Source organism: Physella acuta, unplaced genomic scaffold (assembly GCF_028476545.2).
Source record: "Physella acuta isolate Inbredline_101_S28 unplaced genomic scaffold, ASM2847654v3 ptg000508l, whole genome shotgun sequence".
Classification (NCBI taxonomy): domain Eukaryota; kingdom Metazoa; phylum Mollusca; class Gastropoda; family Physidae; genus Physella; species Physella acuta.
The window spans coordinates 495,440-514,239 of record NW_026732027.1 but is presented as its reverse complement, the minus strand read 5'-3'; the positions used below and the strand labels follow the sequence as shown (position 1 = coordinate 514,239).

Genomic DNA, 18,800 nt, shown 5'->3' with positions numbered 1-18,800 from the left:
TAAATCCCTTTTTTAATTATTAGATCTTTGAACAAGGCGTGCCAATTAGTAATGATCTTAGATTAGTCTAAAAATATATATCCTAATTAGTTGCACTTCAGTTAGAACAACTTTCGTGACCTTTTTAAACTATTTGGAATCTATGCTAGGTGTTAGGTTATTGTTGCCGTCTGTTCTAATTACGAAAGCTGTCAATTTTAAACGTAATCGAAGGCGCTTTTATTTGTGTTATCAATCCTTTTTTTCTGTGATTTTACGAAGGTTTTCATCTGTGTTATGCATAACAATGTATTTTTAGCAGCGTCATCAACGAATGTTTGTGTTATAAATACATGTTGTTACCTGTGTTATAAATGCATGTTGTTACCTGTGTTATAAATGCATGTTGTTACCTGTATTTCTAATGATGTTGTAGCGTGTGTTATTATAACTATAGATGTCATTACCCGTGTTATCAACAAATGTTTTACCTGTCTTACCAACGTATGTTTTACCTGTTTCATCAACCAAAAGTAACGTTTCCAGGTACCGAGAACAACAAGAAAATATTTGCACTGTGTAGACGCCACACTCCACGTCTACAACCCGTATCGTTATTTTCACTCTAAAGTCAGCCACATTCTCCCATCCAAACCAGACTCTATCGCTGCTGCTGTTGCTGATGAAACTTCCATTGACAACAAGGTACAACACAGTGATCGTGTCGTTAGCACAGACATCCAGAGATCCTGCAGTTGTTCTATTGGCACCAATGGAGACAACGAACCCATGTTGATCAGGGCATGGGCGTAAAAATCCTTAAGTACATTCAAAGAAATACGGATTAGATTTTTCATTATTCTATAAACTTTAGTTATATTGATTAACATACAGGACTACTAGATGACGTATAACATACCCATAAACCATCCCTCTTATATGGACAAGTTGCGGGCGCCCTATATTTTCACCGTAAGCATCAATATTTATTTGGACAATGTGGCCAAGACTGTTCATAGACTCAATAAATGAAATTTAAAGTAATTATCGTAAAACCTGAACTCGGGAATCTAAATCCTTGAGTCCAGCAAGCTATGATGTGTAGCTGGCATCAATAAGTTATGTCTCGATGTGTAGGATAAAGCGAGATTACTCATCGGCAATATATAGATTCAATTTTCAATATATTGCCTACCAGCACAATATTGATCTTAACTAATAGAATAGTTACATTCAGCCCTCATAACATCTTTAGTTCGATTTGGCAATTGTAACACAGTAACAATGTTAGTGACAATCTTGCGCATGATAATCTTTTTTCTTGTGATTTCCCGGCCATAAGAACATGTCTACATATTTATAACCCGACGTGATAAATAACTAATAAACATTACCTTGTGAGGTACAGACTGAATTTCTGTTGTCCACATAGCCACAGAAATTAATTTTCTCTGATGATTCACCTGTGTAATAATTCATTAAAAGTAAACTAAAATATAATCTACACTTTAATATGGTCAAATATAATCACACATAATGAAATTACTTATTGTGATTCATAACCTAACACAAGCTTTCAATACAACATCTACTTTTAAGCTTTAGTTTACAACGTAATTTTTATAACACACAACGCACAAACAACTATAAATTACCAGCTGAAATATGGAGCACACAGCTACACACGCATACAAGAAAGACGAGTTCAAACATGACACGCATCTGAATTATAAGCTGTAAGCCAAAGAAAAATGTGATGTAAGTCTGTTGTTGAGACGTTGCATACAGCGATTGAATAATTCTAACAATAAAAAAAACGAAATTATCCTCTAAATCCAGGATGTTGCTCGTTGATGTTAGCACTCAAGTTTTGGTTGAATGAATCACCACTGGGTTTTTGTCAAGTGTATTTGTGATGTATTACCAATGGGTCACTAGGTTTATGTCAAGTGTATTTATGATGTATTACCAATGGGTCACTAGGTTTATGTTAAGTGTATTTATGATGTATTACCAATGGGTCACTAGGTTTATGTTAAGTGTATTTGTGATTTATTACCAATGGGTCACTAGATTTATGTTAAGTGTATTTGTGATTTATTACCAATAGGTCACTAGGTTTATGTCAAGTGTATTTATGATGTATTACCAATGGGTCACTAGGTTTATGTCAAGTGTATTTATGATGTATTACCAATGGGTCACTAGGTTTATGTCAAGTGTATTTATGATGTATTACCAATGGGTCACTAGGTTTATTTCAAGTGTATTTATGATGTATTACCAATGGGTCACTAGGTTTATTTCAAGTGTATTTGTGTTGTTTGGTACGTGTTTTAGATAAATGACAGACTTACAATAAAAATGTTTCAAGAATGACTATCATTAACCCAACCAAAGTTTTATAAGGGCATATATCCAATTTCTAAAAGCTTTTAATACAAACGTTTAGTTAGTTTGCAACGTCTGTTTGTTTGTTTGTTTATTTGTTTGTGGGTTTGTGACAAATCTTGTAAAAATGTGATAGACTTGTCATCGAAATGGAGCGGGCCGGGAAAGTTTGTACAAAATCGCTGCATTAGAAGTGTTTCTTTATATTTGTATTGTTTATTTGATTTTGTCACTAATTTTTTTTTCAAAATTCAGTGATATTTATCACAATGCAATCATGGTGTTCTAAAAGTTTCAGTAACATGCCTATTAAAATATCACACATTAATTATATTTACGTGTATTAACTAGTTCTTTGCAAATAGATTTGATTAAAATTCTCTTAAAAACTGGGACATTCTTGTACAACCGTTACTTTGTAATACGACTATCAGGCCCACTAATTCCCCTCCCCACGCCCCCCCCTCCCCCCACACCCACCCCCGCAGCCCCAAACCAGGTCACAGAGAGTTATCTTCGTTACATAGCCTAGTTTCCGTGCGTGTTAAATTGACGATGTTGTGTAATGAACTAGAGCAGCATACAGTGAAACAATCATGTGCAAGTAAAAAAATAGCATAAAATATTTACAATTATTCACGAAGGGCCTAATCTTAAAACATAAATAGTGTTACTAAAGATACGAGGTGAGTTTATCATTTGTGTATTTAAATTTTTTTATTTTATTCTTTTTTAATTTTGTTTTAGGTTTACTGTCTTACAATAATACTATTTTATAGATTTTCTGATTTTGCCGTTGGCTCATGCATGAATTTTACCTTAGGGACAGTGTGGTCGAGTGGGTAGATCGTTCGACTGCTAACACGATTGTCTGGAGTTCGGATGTCAGGTATGAGTACATTTGACGTCCCTGAGTCCAGCCAGCTCTATTGGGTACCTGACTCACGATGTAGAAAGTAAAGTTAGCTTTTTATATTCAGACCACACTTTTCCATCATGTACTGAAGTCAGTGAAACAGATGAACTCTACTTCATCTGCATCAATGGACCTAATTGTTCGAAATTTACTGATCAAGTTAGCAGTCTAACGCCCAACCCCTAGGCCGCACCGTACCCTAAAACAAAGTGAGTAAATGGTACCTGTTTAGTTAGGTACTCTAATCAGCAGTAAAAGTTGACTTTTCGCTACTTGTTTTAGACAACGAGGGTAATATCTTCATCTACGTCGTGTGGCTTGTATGTATAAGACTTCTCAAGTTTGAGAGTACCTGCAGCGTTATTGATTTACTCAACTGTTTAACAATACTTGACTCGACTGCTCAACGATACCTAGGTACCAAGGTTTAACCTGGAGTGTGCATCTACCCCAGGATGGTGGAGACTGACGGTCGTGTGGCGGCCCTGTCGGTGTCAGTACTGGGGTGTGTCCTACAGGTGGTGGGGCTGGCCACGCCCCACTGGGCTGAGGGCAACATGTTCAACACTGGACTCTGGGTCATGTGTCACGTGGGAACCTGTGGGGAGTTGGTGGACAAACCAGGTAATATCTTTGCTTTGTTAAGCTCTAATATAATATACTGGATAATCCAGGTAACATTGGGGGGGGGGGGGATTAAGGAATTAATTCGAGTGTTAAATAGTGTTTTAAGAGGTGGAAATCGAACGTTTGAGGGGGGGGGGGTGCAAATCAAAAGTTTGAGGGGGGTGCAAAACGAAAGTTTGAAGGGGGGGGGTCAAAATCAAACGTTTGAGGGGGTGCAAATCGAAAGTTTGAGGGGGGGGGGCAAATTGAAAATTGTAAGTTTGTCCCCGGGAAGTGTCGATACGCCTATGGGGGGGGGGGGGACACCATTAAGTGCCGCACCGGGTGACACCCGACCTCGCTACGCCACTGCTCTGATATATGCTGAACAATCCAGGTTAAACTCTGATTTGTGCTGGACTAGACGGATAAAATATTTAAGCTCGATCTACGCTAGACAATTCAGGTTACATATTGGTTAAGTTTTGATCTGTAGTGGGAAAAACCATGACGTGAAGTAACATCTTGGTTAAGTCATGATGTATGCTGTTACGTGTGTGTTATGCCCGGCCGCTCCTAGAAACCAGTTCGAAAGTGGGTTGTCTATTTATGACTTCACACTTCTGATGTAAGAGATGATGATTGTTGTGGCGATGTTTGGGAAGCAAAAGGAAGTGGTGATTAAATAAAGTGAAACTTTTTAAGTTAAAGCATTGTACTTTAAAACTGTTGTTAAAAATAGTTATTTTACATTTTGTAAATGGTACGGTAATGATAATTGAACCATGAATTTAATACTGTATCATAATTTCAAAAATTACCACAATTAAAAAATCATAATCGATGTTAAATGTAAAATGAACCTGCTTAGCTGTATCTCTTCATCTAAAGAATAAATTATATGTATAAATTGAAGAGAGCTTCTAAAATGTGATTTTTTTCGGGGGGGGGGGGGGGGGGGTGGGGGGATATGACTTTCTATGACGATGTGTGACAGCTGGGGAAGGGAAGGAGACATTTTCAAAACCTGACATGCTTTCTATTATGGATGGCACCTACTATTGTAATACACCACTTTATATCCCCCATTACCTACCATAAACCTTGTTTGAAGTATAATTTTGTTTTATTTTGAATCACGACACACGCCCCCTACCCTTACACCACAGACTGGCTGGTCACGTGTCAAGTTCTGTCTGTCATTGGTCTGACACTCAGCGCTGTGGCTGTCATTGTCAGTGCTGTCATATTCCTGACAGCGTTCACTGACCGCCCCCACAACATAAACCTGGACATCTGTCTTTTAGTCACCGGCATCGCTGCTTGTAAGTTTTTCTTTTCACTTATTTGTAGAATCTTCACATTGCTAGAACTTTATGTAGGTATAACATTAGCTGCATTTACATATTATTACAGTTTATTCGTTGAGTCGATCAAAATAGTAGTTTGCAGTATTTAACGAACTGTATACGATTCTTATGGTAATATTCACTCAGTACATTAGCCAACTTAAAAAAAAAACGCTCTTTAAAAATGAACAATCGTCTTCAGATTTGAAATAGCATATATTTATATATCTTTATAATGTATCCATTAAGCCCAACAAAATATATGTTTGAAAGTATTGAACGAAATGTATAGTATTACTGATGGCAATAATTACTCAGTAATTTAGCATCCGTAAATAACGCTATTTAAAAAATCGCCATGCGGTATAAAATAGTCATGTTCGTATTCTCTTCTAAGCCATCGGCTTCGTCTTCACCATCAAAATTTTATTGGGCTAGAGTGGTTAAAAATGTAGGGCTTATAACGGGGTTCAAAGGGTTAGCAATGAAATAGTGCGGACCCCTTGGCTGTAGAGGAGAGTAAGTAGTAGATCGATACGCTGAGTTTTATTAGCCATCTTCTCCCCAACCCGCCCATGTTTCTTATATTTTATTCATTCTTATTTTTCACTGATGATCGCAGATCCCGTAGAGTATTTTCACAATTTTAGCAGACCAAATAAAATAGTAATAATTTTTTAATACACTAACACAATCATTAATTGAGTGGAAAATTAACTATGCATTATTTTAACAATATAAAGCAAATTGACAACGGAGTAGGCGGGGAAGGGGGAGTTGGTTTGTGGGATGATGGTAAACACGGGGGGGGGGGGGGGGGTTGGTTGGTGTGTGGGATGGTGGGGAAAAACGGGGCTGTGGTAAACCATGGGGGTGAATATATTTCAGGGCGTCGTGCAGCCGCTCGATTGGTAGAGTGTTTGGCTGCTAACCCCATGGTCTCGAGTTCGCATCTTGGTTCAGATTTGGGACAGTACGACGTCCCTGAGGCCACTCAGCTCTGATGGGTAGCAGACTTAGTGGGTAAAGTAACGGCGGCTTGACACAATGCTGACCACATTATTCCTCCATATGCCTAGGTCAAGAAACATGAACTGTACTTTCGATATGATCGCTAGGTCAAAACTTTACTTTACTTTACTTTACTACTCAAGTGAACGCTAGACAGTTAATGTTACAGTCTGTCCTTCATTAAACTTTCTAATTGAAAATGTATTAATAGTTGACTCCATTTTTCTAGGTTTGGCCACGTCATCCTGTTGTTGTATTTATGTCTTGACGCTACCACGGGAAGCTGTTCTAGAATATTCCTTCTATCTGTCGACATTTGGTGGGGGTGTCAGCCTAGTGGGAGGGGTCTCTGGCTGCATCATCAGCAGGAGGTGTAACAACAGCAAGAGTTGAATGTTGGACTAGATAGAGGGTGTAACATAACAAGATTTGAATGTTGGACTAGGCAGGGGGTGTAACATAACAAGATTTGAATGTTGGACTAGACAGGGGGTATAACAGCAGCAAGATCTGAATGTTGGACTAGACAGGGGGTATAACAGCAGCAACATCTGAATGTTGGATTAGGCATGGGTTGTATTAACAGCAAGAATGTTGGACTACACAGGGCAAGAATGTTGGACTACACAAGGGGTGTAACTACAGTAAGATCTTAATGCGTTTGTTGAACATTTGGCTGGACAATGTTTGATTGTTTACATTTTAGCAGGCGTTTGTTGGATATTAAGCATTAAAATACTTGAGTGTATACATTATAATACGCATGATAATTTATAAGTATGCGTGTGTGACCACATACTTTAGACTTTGTAATAATGCGTGTCATGTGTTCTAATAGATCACAATAAATTTGATTGGTTGAGAAAGAATTAAAAACGCCGGGATTCTATTTCACTTTGTTTAATGACTTAAAACATAACAGTAATTTGTTGGCAGTAGATCCATATGTTGTATGCCACTGTATAACATTTTAGCTTAACATATGTAATAAATAAGGATGATTTTCAAATATGTTTGCTTATACAATATTTGCACAACGTAATGTGATTATGGTACATTACATTAAAAATCATTTAAATTTAAGATGTGGTTTTGTAATTTATATAATTTCAAGGTTTTGTTTGTATGATTGAACAAATGCTCCAAGACATTGCTACATTTTCCATGTGATGGTTGACACGTTAGAATACATATGTTTTGAAATGTGGTGTAATATGTGGTGTAATATGTGATGTAACCCAAAATATGACTGCGTATTATTGAAAACGATGTGGTTTATTGTTATTGTATTGAAAATCTTTGCATTTCAGATTTCCATAAAGAAATATATTAAACATAAATAAATAAAAAATGGCTAAAAATGCATTTTTTTTTGCTTATGAGAATTACTACACAATTTATTTACTTCGTTTGCAAGCGCTATTAAAGAATATTATCAGCTCTTTCAAGAGAAATACTAGGTTTGATTATCAAAGCAGTTCAGTTTCTAAAGCATAAATAAAGTGATAGTGGTTTAATTCCACGGACTGTGTTATTCACACCTAGTTAACATTTTGGGCTAAACAAATAAATAACTTCAACTTTTTATCAGTTCAAAATTTTCTCTCCGAAGTATTTCTGTCATTTTTTTTTCGATTCGTTCCTTATCGCCATATCAACATTTTGTTTGGCTTGTGACGGATGTGTTTTGTCGAGTGTTGGGTGCTGTAATCTGCAACCAATCGTACCTCTGGTTTTAGATTTGTCGGGGTTTGTAATACTTCATACGTCACTTCCGGCTTCAACTAACGGGGGGACTTTGTCGTGAAAAAAGGGTGACACACAGCGACACGACCCCCCTAACGCCTCACACACACCCATTCATCCCCACATACACACACATCATCCTACCCCACATACATACAGATATCACTAATACTGAGTCAACATGGGCTCGATAGAATCTGTTTTGCTCATATTTGATCAAGGACGGCAACCTACTTTTGCTTCAGAGAATTGCAGAGTTCCGTAGCCTACTTCCAATACACTTAGCATTTGTTATCAATCGGTATTCATTCTATACAAAATACTAAACGGTCAGCCTCGAAACTCTAAACAGTAAGTTGTCACAATTTATTTGGTTCTTTTAATAAATTTTAAGCCAGATTTGTAAAGTAGGATGCCATATAGTTCAAGAATAAACTAATTAAAATACAATGTAGTCCTGTATTGATTTACATATTTTTAATCAGTACCTCCATAATTAAATTGTAAAGATAAGGTATAGTCGAACTAAAATTGCAGAACTTAATATTTTAACGAACATAGTGTGCTGCCAAAAGCAACCTATTTGACAGGACATAATGCATTTTGACACCAAAAGAAACATAATGAGGATACAATCGAGGATCTTTTGACATGAGTAACAAACTACTGTTTAGTGTTATAGCATCGATCAAGTTAAAATCTCATCTTGTACTAATTAAATCTAGCAAACGTAAAGTTTTAAACCTAGTTTCGAAAAAGAGAAACGTTAATACAAAAATCTAATAATATTAAAAGCACTAATGAAATAACATTGTTACTTTAGCTAAATAAATGCATCCGTTATTAAAATGTGTAGAAAATAGTGTTAAACAATTAATGAACGAAAGAAGAACGGTACATGTTTAACATCCAAACCACTACATAGGCCATGCCACTTGACCCAAATATGAACCGGAAGCTGCTTATCGGCCCTAGTATCATAGCCGTGGGTCTGGTCTTTCACACCATTGGTCAAGCTACGCCTTACTGGACAAGTGTAACACTTCCTGTCATGGATATCACACAGAACATCGGGTTGTGGGAGGTCTGTGTTCCTAAAGGTTGTGTAAGGATACCCATAGACAGTCCAGGTAAGCAAACATACAGTCTTTTAACTTTTAACTGTTGTCTTTGTTCGTTATCAAAGCAGTGGCGTAGCTAGGGGGAGGGCGGGTGGGGCGGCAACCCTGTGCGCCAAAAGGGGAATACATGTTTTTAAAAGTTGGGGTATTAAATTTATTAAGCCTAAGTTAATAGAATAAACTTCTATAAGGCTTGACTGTACTTTACGCACTGTTTTAATTGGGTGGCACCAAAATCAAAACTGGTTTTGGATAGTGACTGATTAAAAGCGCCACCAACTTATCCAACTATGGGGGAGGGGGCGCTTTTTCACCAACTCGATTAATAACCACATATATAAAACAACGGGGGGTGGAGTGGGGGTGTGTAAAATTGATAGTTGCCCAGAATGGGTTCCTACGCCTCTGTATCAAAGTTCAATATTTACCGCCATTGAGTGAAAATACAGAAGACATGGCAGAGAGGCATTGATAGTGCATACAAAAACAACTGAAAGCTAAAACAACATGCCAGAAAAAAAGGGGGGATGGGTAGGGGCTGATAAGGTTAATAAAGCTTTCAGACGAACGCTACTACAGAAGTCAAAATATCTTAGACTAGCTAGTTAGCTGCAAAAACATTATGAACTTCTGGGTATAATCTTTCAGTCAAGCTGGGGTTTGTATGGAGAGGTGGTGGTGGCGGGGGGGGGGGGGGGGGGGGGGGTTATGCAGTTTGCGTATGCTAATTTGAATTATATGCGTGCTTTAGGCTATCGAAGAGTTTATATAAAAATACTAATTATACAAGAGAAGTCGAGTTCGAATCCGGATCGATCCAAGTCAGTTGAACGTCACTTGGTCAACCCAGCTCTGATGAGTACCGAATTCATGTTAAGGAAAGTAAAGGCGACTAGGCAAGGTGCTGACCACACTTTCTCTTTACATGCCGAGGTCCCAGAAACATGAACTCTACTTCATCTGCCAATGGATCGCTACGCCTAAAGAGAAATCCTTACTTTTTACTTTATGAAAGAGACTGGCATTTTATAGCTGGCGCATTTGAACTACCTCTGTATAAGTTTCCACAAACACCGTTTACAGACCTGACCCCTAGCTACCACGCCAGCAGAGCTTTCGCCATCATGGGAGTTTTGTCCGGAGCTGCAGCGGTTCTCGCAATATTTCTCTACGTGTTTCAAGCCAAGCTCATCTACGCCACCGTCTCGTCAGCTTTGGGGGCCCTGTCTGGTACGTATTTGCTGTAAAAGTAGTTGGTCAAGGCGGGTATAGCTTTGATGTTGTATGATATCTACATTACATTAAACCAAAAACATTGCTAAAGAGTAAAATAGGCCTAACCTTGATGTCAATGTCGCTGATCAAGGCGGTTATAGCGTTGATGTTGTATATCTACATTACATTAAGAGTCATTAAACCAAAAACATTGCTAAGGAGTAAAAAAAATTTTTAATAATATAACACAATTATACCAAATATAGCTCTAATGTAATCTAATATATAAGCTCAATTCTGTATGTAAAAATAAGTTTGTTTGTCGTTGACATACTTCCATGGATTTAAGTGTTAGACTATTACCGTGCTCATAGTCTAAATTTATGAGTTAAAAAATTACTATTGAAAGTGTTGGGAAATAATTTCATTTTTCAAACTGATAGTAATAATTGTCGGCATGTTCAATAAACACATTTTTTAAAAAATAACAAAAATTCTAATTATGTCTGAAAATTATTTATATTTAGTCCTTTAGCACTTACTTCCCTTTGATAAATTAGGGAAACACAATTACTTCCCTTTATAAAACATTGCATTAGTGGAAAAGAATTTATTTTTTATTACTTTGTTTTGGTGTTGGGAAAAAAATAATTACATAATTAGTGGGGATTGATCAAGTGCAAATGTTGTAGGTATTTTACGAATAAGCTTGGAGTATTATAATTGTTCATTTGGTTTGGTTTGGCACCTACGTTCGTTTAAGTGAGTGCAAAAGACTATGAATAGGTTGGGGTACTATAGTCGATTATTAAGCTGAAACAGGCGATTCTGCCCCGGGCTAGACTGTGAGCACTTTTCTTTTATGTTCGCGTTAGTGTTTTCTTTGTGTTTAGGTTGGGTTTGCGTTAGTGGTTGCGTTTTGATTTGGTTCGTTTTTGTTCTTTCTTTTTTTCGTTTTTGTTTGTTTTTTTCTTTGGGTTTGTGTTTGTGTTTGTATTTGTGTTCGTGGTTGGTTTTGCGTTTGGATTTGGTTTGTTTTCGTTTGCTTTTTAGTTTGTGTTTTTTTTCTTTGGCTTTGTGTTTGTGGTTGGTTTTGCGTTTGGATTTGGTTTGTTTTCGTTTGCTTTTTCGTTTTTTTTTTTCCTTTGTGTTCGTATTGGTGTTTGTGGTTGTGGTTGGCTTTGTTGTTAGGTTTTTGTTTTCGTTTGCTTTTTTTTTTTTTCTGTGTGTTTGTATTGGTGTTTGTGATTGTGGTTGGGTTTGTTGTTAGGTTTTTGTTTTCGTTTGTATTTGTAATTGTGTTAGCGTTATGTTTGCATTTTGTTGTTTTGGTTGGTTGTGGTTTGGGTGGGCAATGCCAGGTTTATGATGATTACTAAACACACAGATAATGGTCTTAAACAGAAAGGTTTTTCACAGAAGCCAGAGCAGGGCCTGGCCGGGACGGCTAGTATTATTTAATTATGAAAAATGCGTTTATTTTCAACAAAAAGTAATTTTTAAAAAAAAAAAAGAAAAAAAAATAACCCTAAAATTACCCGTAGTTTTAGTAGTGCTGAGTGATTCGCATCAATTCTTATATTATTTTGTTTCCTATTTCAGGTTTTTTGATCGCTGTGTGTATAATTGTGTGGGCCGCTTACATAAGTGATAAATGTGAGGATATATCCTATTCGCACGGCTTCTCATACGCCTTCAGCTGTGTGGGGTGTATTTTGTCCGTTGCTGGCAGTATAGTGGCACATTTTTCCAACAGACGCCATCATAATTTGGGATATCAGGCCATAGGGTCAAGCTAAGGGGGCCTATTACAACTGTATTCTCGGCATTGTATTAAGCTTGTGTTGCTATGCCATCACTGTACTATCATTGTTATAATTATAACATTTTAGACACGTTTTCTATTTAGCTAGCTTTATCTTTATTTAAGGTTACATGTAGGTTATCAATTAAATTCAGGGGGCGGCATGATCGAGTCGGTAAAGCTCATGGTTGCTAAACCGAAAAGTCTCGAGTTCGAACCCTCGGGCAGATGAGGCTCGTTAGCTGGTGACAGCCACTCTTCTAGGAGAGACAACTCCAAAATTAAACAACTGCTGCCTTGTAGTTTGTTCTTGGTTGGACAAAGGCTATGGAAGCAAATCCAAAAAGAAAAGCAGGCTGAAATCGGAGTCAATGGCCTCAATGGCGCATAACCAGTTGACACGTAACGCTTAATTGTGTTGGAGGCGTGGTCGAGTCGGCAAAAAGCTCATGTTTGATAAATTCGAACAAAGTCTCGAGTTCAAACCCACTGGCAGATAAATCTCGATCCCCTTCAACACTAATAATTAAGAACGAAGAAGAAGAAGAAAGAATTAAATTCAGCCATTGAATTATTGTTTCCGTCTAAATACATTCGTGTCTGTATGACGTCCCTGAGTTGGCCTAGCTCTGAAAGGTTCCTGACTTATGCTAGGGAAAGTAAGGGCGTAATGGCATAGTGCTGACCACTCTATCCCTTCATATGCCGAGGTCAATGAAACAGTTGTACTCTACTTCCTCTGCACCATGGAATATTAGGTTCGAAGGTTTTTATTAAACATTATATTCCGCTATGTAAATGCTGCTGACCTGTTATTTAGATACACAAAATACATCTATCTATCTATCTATATACTACTAAGACTCAAGTTTGTTTTTATGTTTGAATATTTTTTTTTGTTTGTCTGTTTGGCTACAGGTGAGAATCTGCACTATGTGTAGAGCTATACAAAACGTAACTAGGTAGAGAACAATGTTCCTTTTGACTAAACTGTTAATCACAAATTAATTTAAAGCCTTAAATTAATGTATTGATATATTCATTAGTAGATTAACCACACTAATTATAAAATTTCAGAACAATGACTTTACTTATAGTGACGTCACATAATTTATTTACTTTTTATAACAATATAGGCTGCTTCTATCGAAGATTTTGGTGCCCATTCAAAAGTGCTACTTTAAATTTATTTTACATTATAGCGAAGCAATAACATACAGCTAATATATATATATATATATATATATATATATATATATATATATATATATATATATATATATATATATATATATATATAGGTGTGTGTGTGTCGGCCTAAATAGGCCTTAATTTAAATAAATGCCGCATATGCGTACATGTATGTGTATAAGCTTTAATCACTGCTGACTTAATAGTAACGATTGTATAAATAGTTCTTGAGTTTAAATCTTAATCCTTTAGGTTGTCTCTGATTTAAATTCAAAGCAGCTTTAACCGGTTATGGACAGTAAAAGCTCTTTGACATTATGCTATCCGTACAATTTATTTATATGGAGAGGTAACAAAACCAGGTGAAATCTACTTCAGCACCATATTCTTAAAAACTATTTTTAGTTCGCCAGTAAAAGTTAATTATTAAATTAAGGTAGCAATTATTAGTTTCAGCATATACCAGCACACACAATCAGTGCTGAAAAAAATAAACATAACAAAGTTTATGATTTACTTTTTTCAATTACCATTATACTATACATTCAGAACTAATATAAAAAAAATAGTTGTTCAACATGTATCCTTGGATTATTTGATCTAATAGGTATATGTAGGCGATTTTCAGTCAAGCCTGACCACTGTTAAAGAATGCTGTAAATTAAGTCTTCAGAACTAGAGGATTCATTGATATGAGCAGTTTTTAAATGAAACTTCATCTTGCATAATATTGAAACCGAAATGGTTTAATTATGTATTGCCATAAAACACTAATGCTTAAGCATTTCATATTTTTAAATAAACCGGGAGTGATCTCCCCTAAACTTTCACGAATATTCTTATACGAGAAAAATGGCCCGTTGAGGAAGGATACAACGGGCGCTAGGTTGATAGTGCTGTCTATTTTCTCGGTACTTTAATTTATACAAAATATAGTCATAGGCATATCCCTAAACCATGCACCTAATCTCATTCATGACAAAAGTCGCATTTAGAGTTTCTTTCAGGCAACTCTTCTTGGGAGAATGAGGGCTTCGCCCCCCCCCCCCCCCGTCCCCCGTCCCCCCCCCCCCCTCCCTACACACACACTCCAAAACATGTCTACCGTCCCATTCAACGAAATATAATTATATACTTTTTCCAGTGTCCGCCCCCTCCCAGAAAATTCTACCCCCGCCCCCGAAAATTTCATGTACCCCCACCCCTCTTCGGAGAGGAAAAAGTCTGAAAGAAACACTAGTGTCGCGCTTAGCCACTACCCGAAGAATTGCATTAAAGAAATTGCAAGAAAACCACTTTTAGATTAGACACATTAATTAGGCGGTAATTTTATTATAGAGTATCGATGAAGAAATTTCTTTTGAGTTAGGGAGGGGGGGGGGGGGGCTCAGACGTTCTTACGCGGGGGTGGGGCTTCGCCCCTACCCGAAGAATTGTATGAAAGAAACTCTTCACGCAGACCACTTAGATTAGACAAAATTGCCTTTTTATTCAATGTTTACTTGATAATCAATGACGTCATATTACTGTGTGCACTCTCCGGCTTGAGATACTGTGCTAAATGTGGCGACGTCATAATTCGTTTTTCGAATTACTATGCAGGTTTGTAATTTGCTTGTGTTTTCTCTAGAGCGTTCTTGTCAGACAGAGCGTTCTTGTCAGATACACAGACAGCGAAACTATTAGTATTAACAAGAAAAATGGCCCGTTGAGGAAGGGTACAACGGGCGCTAGGCTGATAGTGCTGTCACTTTTCTCTAAACTAAAACCAACCGAACCCCCCCCCTCCCCCACACACCACCCCCTCCCCCCCAAAAAAAACATGTCTACCGTCCCATTCAACGAAATATAATTATATACTTTTTCCAGTGTAAGCCCCCTCCCAGAAAATTCTACACCCGCCCCCGAAAATTTCAAGTACCCCCACCCCTCTCCGGGGAGGAAAAAGTCTAAATTAAAACCACCCCCCACTCACCCCCCCCCCCCACCCCCCCCCCTCAAAAAACATGTCTACCGTCCCATTCAAGGAAATATAATTATATACTTTTTCCAGTGTCCGCCCCCTCCCCGAAAATTCTACCCCCGCCACCGAAAATTTCAAGTACCCCCCACCCCTCTCCGGGGAGGAAAAAGTCTAAATTTAAACCACCCCCCCCCCACTCACCCCCCCCCCCCCACACACACACACCACACCACACCCCCCCCCCACCCCCACCCCCCCCCCCCCCTAAAAAAACATGTCTACCGTCCCATTCAACGAAATATAATTATATACTTTTTCCAGTGTCCGCCCCCTCCCCGAAAATGCTACACCCGCCCCCGAAAATTTCAAGTACCCCCACCCCTCTCCGGGGAGGAAAAAGTCTGAAAGAAACACTGGTGTCGCGCTTAGCCACTACCCAAAGAATTGCATTAAAGAAATTGCAAGAAAACCACTTTTTAGATTAGACACATTAATTAGGCGGTAATTTTATTATAGAGTATCGATGAAGAAATTTCTTTTGAGTTGGGGAGGGGGGGGGGGGGGCTCAGACGTTCTTACGCGGGGGGTGGGGCTTCGCCCCTAACCGAAGAATTGTATGCAAGAAACTCTTCACGCAAACCATTTAGATTAGGCAAAATTTCCTTTTTAATTCAATGTTTACTCGAGAATCAATGACGTCATAATACTGTGTGCACACTGTGTGCTTGAGATTATTTTCTACTCTATGCTAAATGTGACCGCGTCATACTTCGTTTTTCGAATTACTGTGCATGTTTTTATTTTGCTTGTGTTTTCTCTAGAGCGTTCTTGTCAGACAGAGCGTTCTTGTCAGATAGATAGATACATACATACACAGACAGCGAAACTATTAGTATAGACGAGAAAAATGGCCCGTTGAGGAAGGATACAACGGGCGCTAGGCTGATAGTGCTGTCTCTTTTCTCTAAACTAAAACCACCCCCCCCCCCACACACACCACCCCCACCCCCACCCCCCAAAAAAAAACATGTCTACCGTCCCATTCAACGAAATATAATTATATACTTTTTCCAGTGTCCGCCCCCTCCCAGAAAATTCTACCCCCGCCCCCGAAAATTTCAAGAACCCCCACCCCTCTCCGGGTAGGAAACAGTCTAAACTAAAACCACCCCACCCCCCACACATACCACCCCCCACCCCCCCCCCCCCCCACACACACACACCACCCCCCCACCCCCACCCCCCAAAAAAAAACATGTCTACCGTCCGATTCAACGAAATATAATTATATACTTTTTCCAGTGTCCACCCCCTCCCCGAAAATTCTACCCCCGCCACCGAAAATTTCAAGTACCCCCACCCCTCTCCGGGGAGGAAAAAGTCTAAACTAAAACCACCCCACCCCCAACACACACCACCCCCACCCCACCCCCCCCCACCCCCACCCCCAAAAAAACATGTCTACCGTCCGATTCAACGAAATATAATTATATACTTTTTCCAGTGTCCGCCCCCTCCCCGAAAATTCTACCCCCGCCCCCGAAAATTTCAAGTACCCCCACCCCTCTCCGGGGAGGAAAAAGTCTGAAAGAAACACTGGTGTCGCGCTTAGCCACTACGCGAAGAATTGCATTAAAGAAATTGCGAGAAAACCACTTTTTAGATTAGACACATTAATTAGGTGGTAATTTTATTATAGAGTATCGATGAGGAAACCACCCCACCCCACCCCCCCCCACACACACACCTCCACCCCCACACACCACCCACCCCCACCCCCACACACACCACCCCCACCCCCACCCCCCACACACCACCCCCCACCCCCCCCCCCCACCCACCCCCACACCCCACCCCCCCACTCCCAAAAAAATCATGTGACCGTCCCATTCAACGAAATATAATTATATACTTTTTCCAGTGTCCGCCCCCCTTCCCGAAAATTCTACCCCCGCCCCCGAAAATTTCAATTACCCCCACCCCTCTCCGGGGAGGAAAAAGTCTGAAAGAAACACTGGTGTCGCGCTTAGCCACTACCCGAAGAATTGCATTAAAGAAATTGCAAGAAAACCACTTTTTAGATTAGACACATTAATTAGGCGGTAATTTTATTATAGAGTATCGATGAAGAAATTTCTTTTGAGTTGGGGAGGGGGGGGGTCTCAGACGTTCTTACGCGGGGGGTGGGGCTTCGCCCCTACCCGAAGAATTGTATGCAAGAAACTCTTCACGCAAACCATTTAGATTGGACAACATTTCCTTTTTATTCAATGTTTACGCGATAATCAATGACGTCATTATATTACTGTGTGCACTTCCGCCTTGAGATTATTTCCAACTCAATGCTAAATGTGTCGACGTCATACTTCGTTTTTCGAATTACTATGCAGTTTTTTAATTTGCTTATGTTTTCTCTAGAGCGTTCTTGTCAGACAGAATTTTCGCTTATGTTTTCTCTAGAGCGTTCTTGTCAGACAGATAGATAGATAGATAGATACACAGACAGCGAAACTATTTATTACGAGAAAAATGGCCCGTTGAGGAAGGATACACCGGGCGCTAGGTTGATAGTGCTGTCTATTTTCTCTAAACTAAAACCACCCCAACCCCCCCCCACACACCACCCCCCACCCCCCCCCCCCCCACACACACCACCCCCCCCCCACCACACACACACCCCCCCCCACCCCCCACCCACCCCCCTAAAAAAACATGTCTACCTTCCCATTCAACGAAATATAATTATATACTTTTTCCAGTGTCCGCCCCCTCCCCGAAAATTCTACACCCGCCCCCGAAAATTTCAAGTACCCCCACCCCTCTCCTTGGAGGAAAAAGTCTGAAAGAAACACTGGTGTCGCGCTTAGCCACTACGCGAAGAATTGCATTAAAGAAATTGCGAGAAAACCACTTTTTAGATTAGACACATTAATTAGGCGGTAATTTTATTATAGAGTATCGATGAAGAAATTTCTCTTGAGTTGGGGAAAGGGGGGGGGGGGGGGGGGGGGGCTCAGACGTTCTTACGCGTGGGGTGGGGCTTCGCCCCTACCCGAAGAATTGGATGCAAGAAACTCTTCACGCAAACCATTTAGATTAGACAACATTTCCTTTTTATTCAATGTTTACGCGATAATCAATGACGTCATTATATTACTGTGTGCACTTTCCGGCTTGAGATTATTTTCTACTATATGACGTCATACTTCGTTTTCGTTTCACTGTGAGAGTTTTTAAATTCCTTGTGTTTTCTCTAGAGCGTTCTTGTCAGACAGATAGATAGATAGATAGATACACAGATACACAGACAGCGAAACTATTATTATAGATAGATTAATGGCAACTCGGGATATAGACAATATTTTAAATCCATTTTTAATTGCTTAAACTTTTTAAAATAGAATAGAATCTCGTAGAAAAAAAAATTGCACAACAACTAAGCAGATCTACAAATTTGATATAATACATATATATGTAATTTCATCAATCTAGCTGTAACGGTACTCAA

The 18,800-nt window shown here is 39.0% G+C and overlaps 2 protein-coding genes across 3 annotated transcripts; both read left to right on the top strand.

Moving 5' to 3' along the window:
- The first annotated feature begins 2,913 nt into the window (after positions 1-2,913).
- On the top strand, positions 2,914-7,528 carry LOC131944782 (uncharacterized). 2 transcript variants are annotated; one of them, XM_059305597.1, is made up of 4 exons: positions 2,914-3,056; positions 3,741-3,910; positions 5,062-5,217; positions 6,482-7,528. In XM_059305597.1, exons 2-4 carry the CDS (start codon positions 3,742-3,744, stop codon positions 6,643-6,645), a joined length of 489 nt encoding a protein of 162 aa, XP_059161580.1. In that variant the 5' UTR covers positions 2,914-3,056; position 3,741; the 3' UTR covers positions 6,646-7,528. The 2 variants fall into 2 exon arrangements, with proteins under 2 accessions (XP_059161580.1, XP_059161579.1); XM_059305596.1 differs by having other exon boundaries at positions 3,704-3,910.
- A 626-nt stretch (positions 7,529-8,154) lies between these two features.
- Positions 8,155-12,992, top strand: LOC131944798 (uncharacterized). The gene is made up of 4 exons (XM_059305611.1): positions 8,155-8,349; positions 8,924-9,128; positions 10,203-10,349; positions 11,937-12,992. Exons 2-4 carry the CDS (start codon positions 8,927-8,929, stop codon positions 12,131-12,133), a joined length of 546 nt encoding a protein of 181 aa, XP_059161594.1. The 5' UTR covers positions 8,155-8,349; positions 8,924-8,926; the 3' UTR covers positions 12,134-12,992.
- The last annotated feature ends 5,808 nt before the right edge of the window (positions 12,993-18,800 follow it).

Bases quoted from the DNA above. Each gene is read 5' to 3' on its own strand.
- LOC131944782 (XM_059305597.1), top strand. From the start codon at position 3,742: ATGGTGGAGACTGACGGTCGTGTGGCGGCCCTGTCGGTGTCAGTACTG. The intron at 3,911-5,061 runs GTAATATCTTTG...CTTACACCACAG, and splicing joins GGAGTTGGTGGACAAACCAG to ACTGGCTGGTCACGTGTCAA. The intron at 5,218-6,481 runs GTAAGTTTTTCT...CCATTTTTCTAG, and splicing joins AGTCACCGGCATCGCTGCTT to GTTTGGCCACGTCATCCTGT.
- LOC131944798 (XM_059305611.1), top strand. From the start codon at position 8,927: ATGCCACTTGACCCAAATATGAACCGGAAGCTGCTTATCGGCCCTAGT. The intron at 9,129-10,202 runs GTAAGCAAACAT...CACCGTTTACAG, and splicing joins GATACCCATAGACAGTCCAG to ACCTGACCCCTAGCTACCAC. The intron at 10,350-11,936 runs GTACGTATTTGC...TTCCTATTTCAG, and splicing joins AGCTTTGGGGGCCCTGTCTG to GTTTTTTGATCGCTGTGTGT.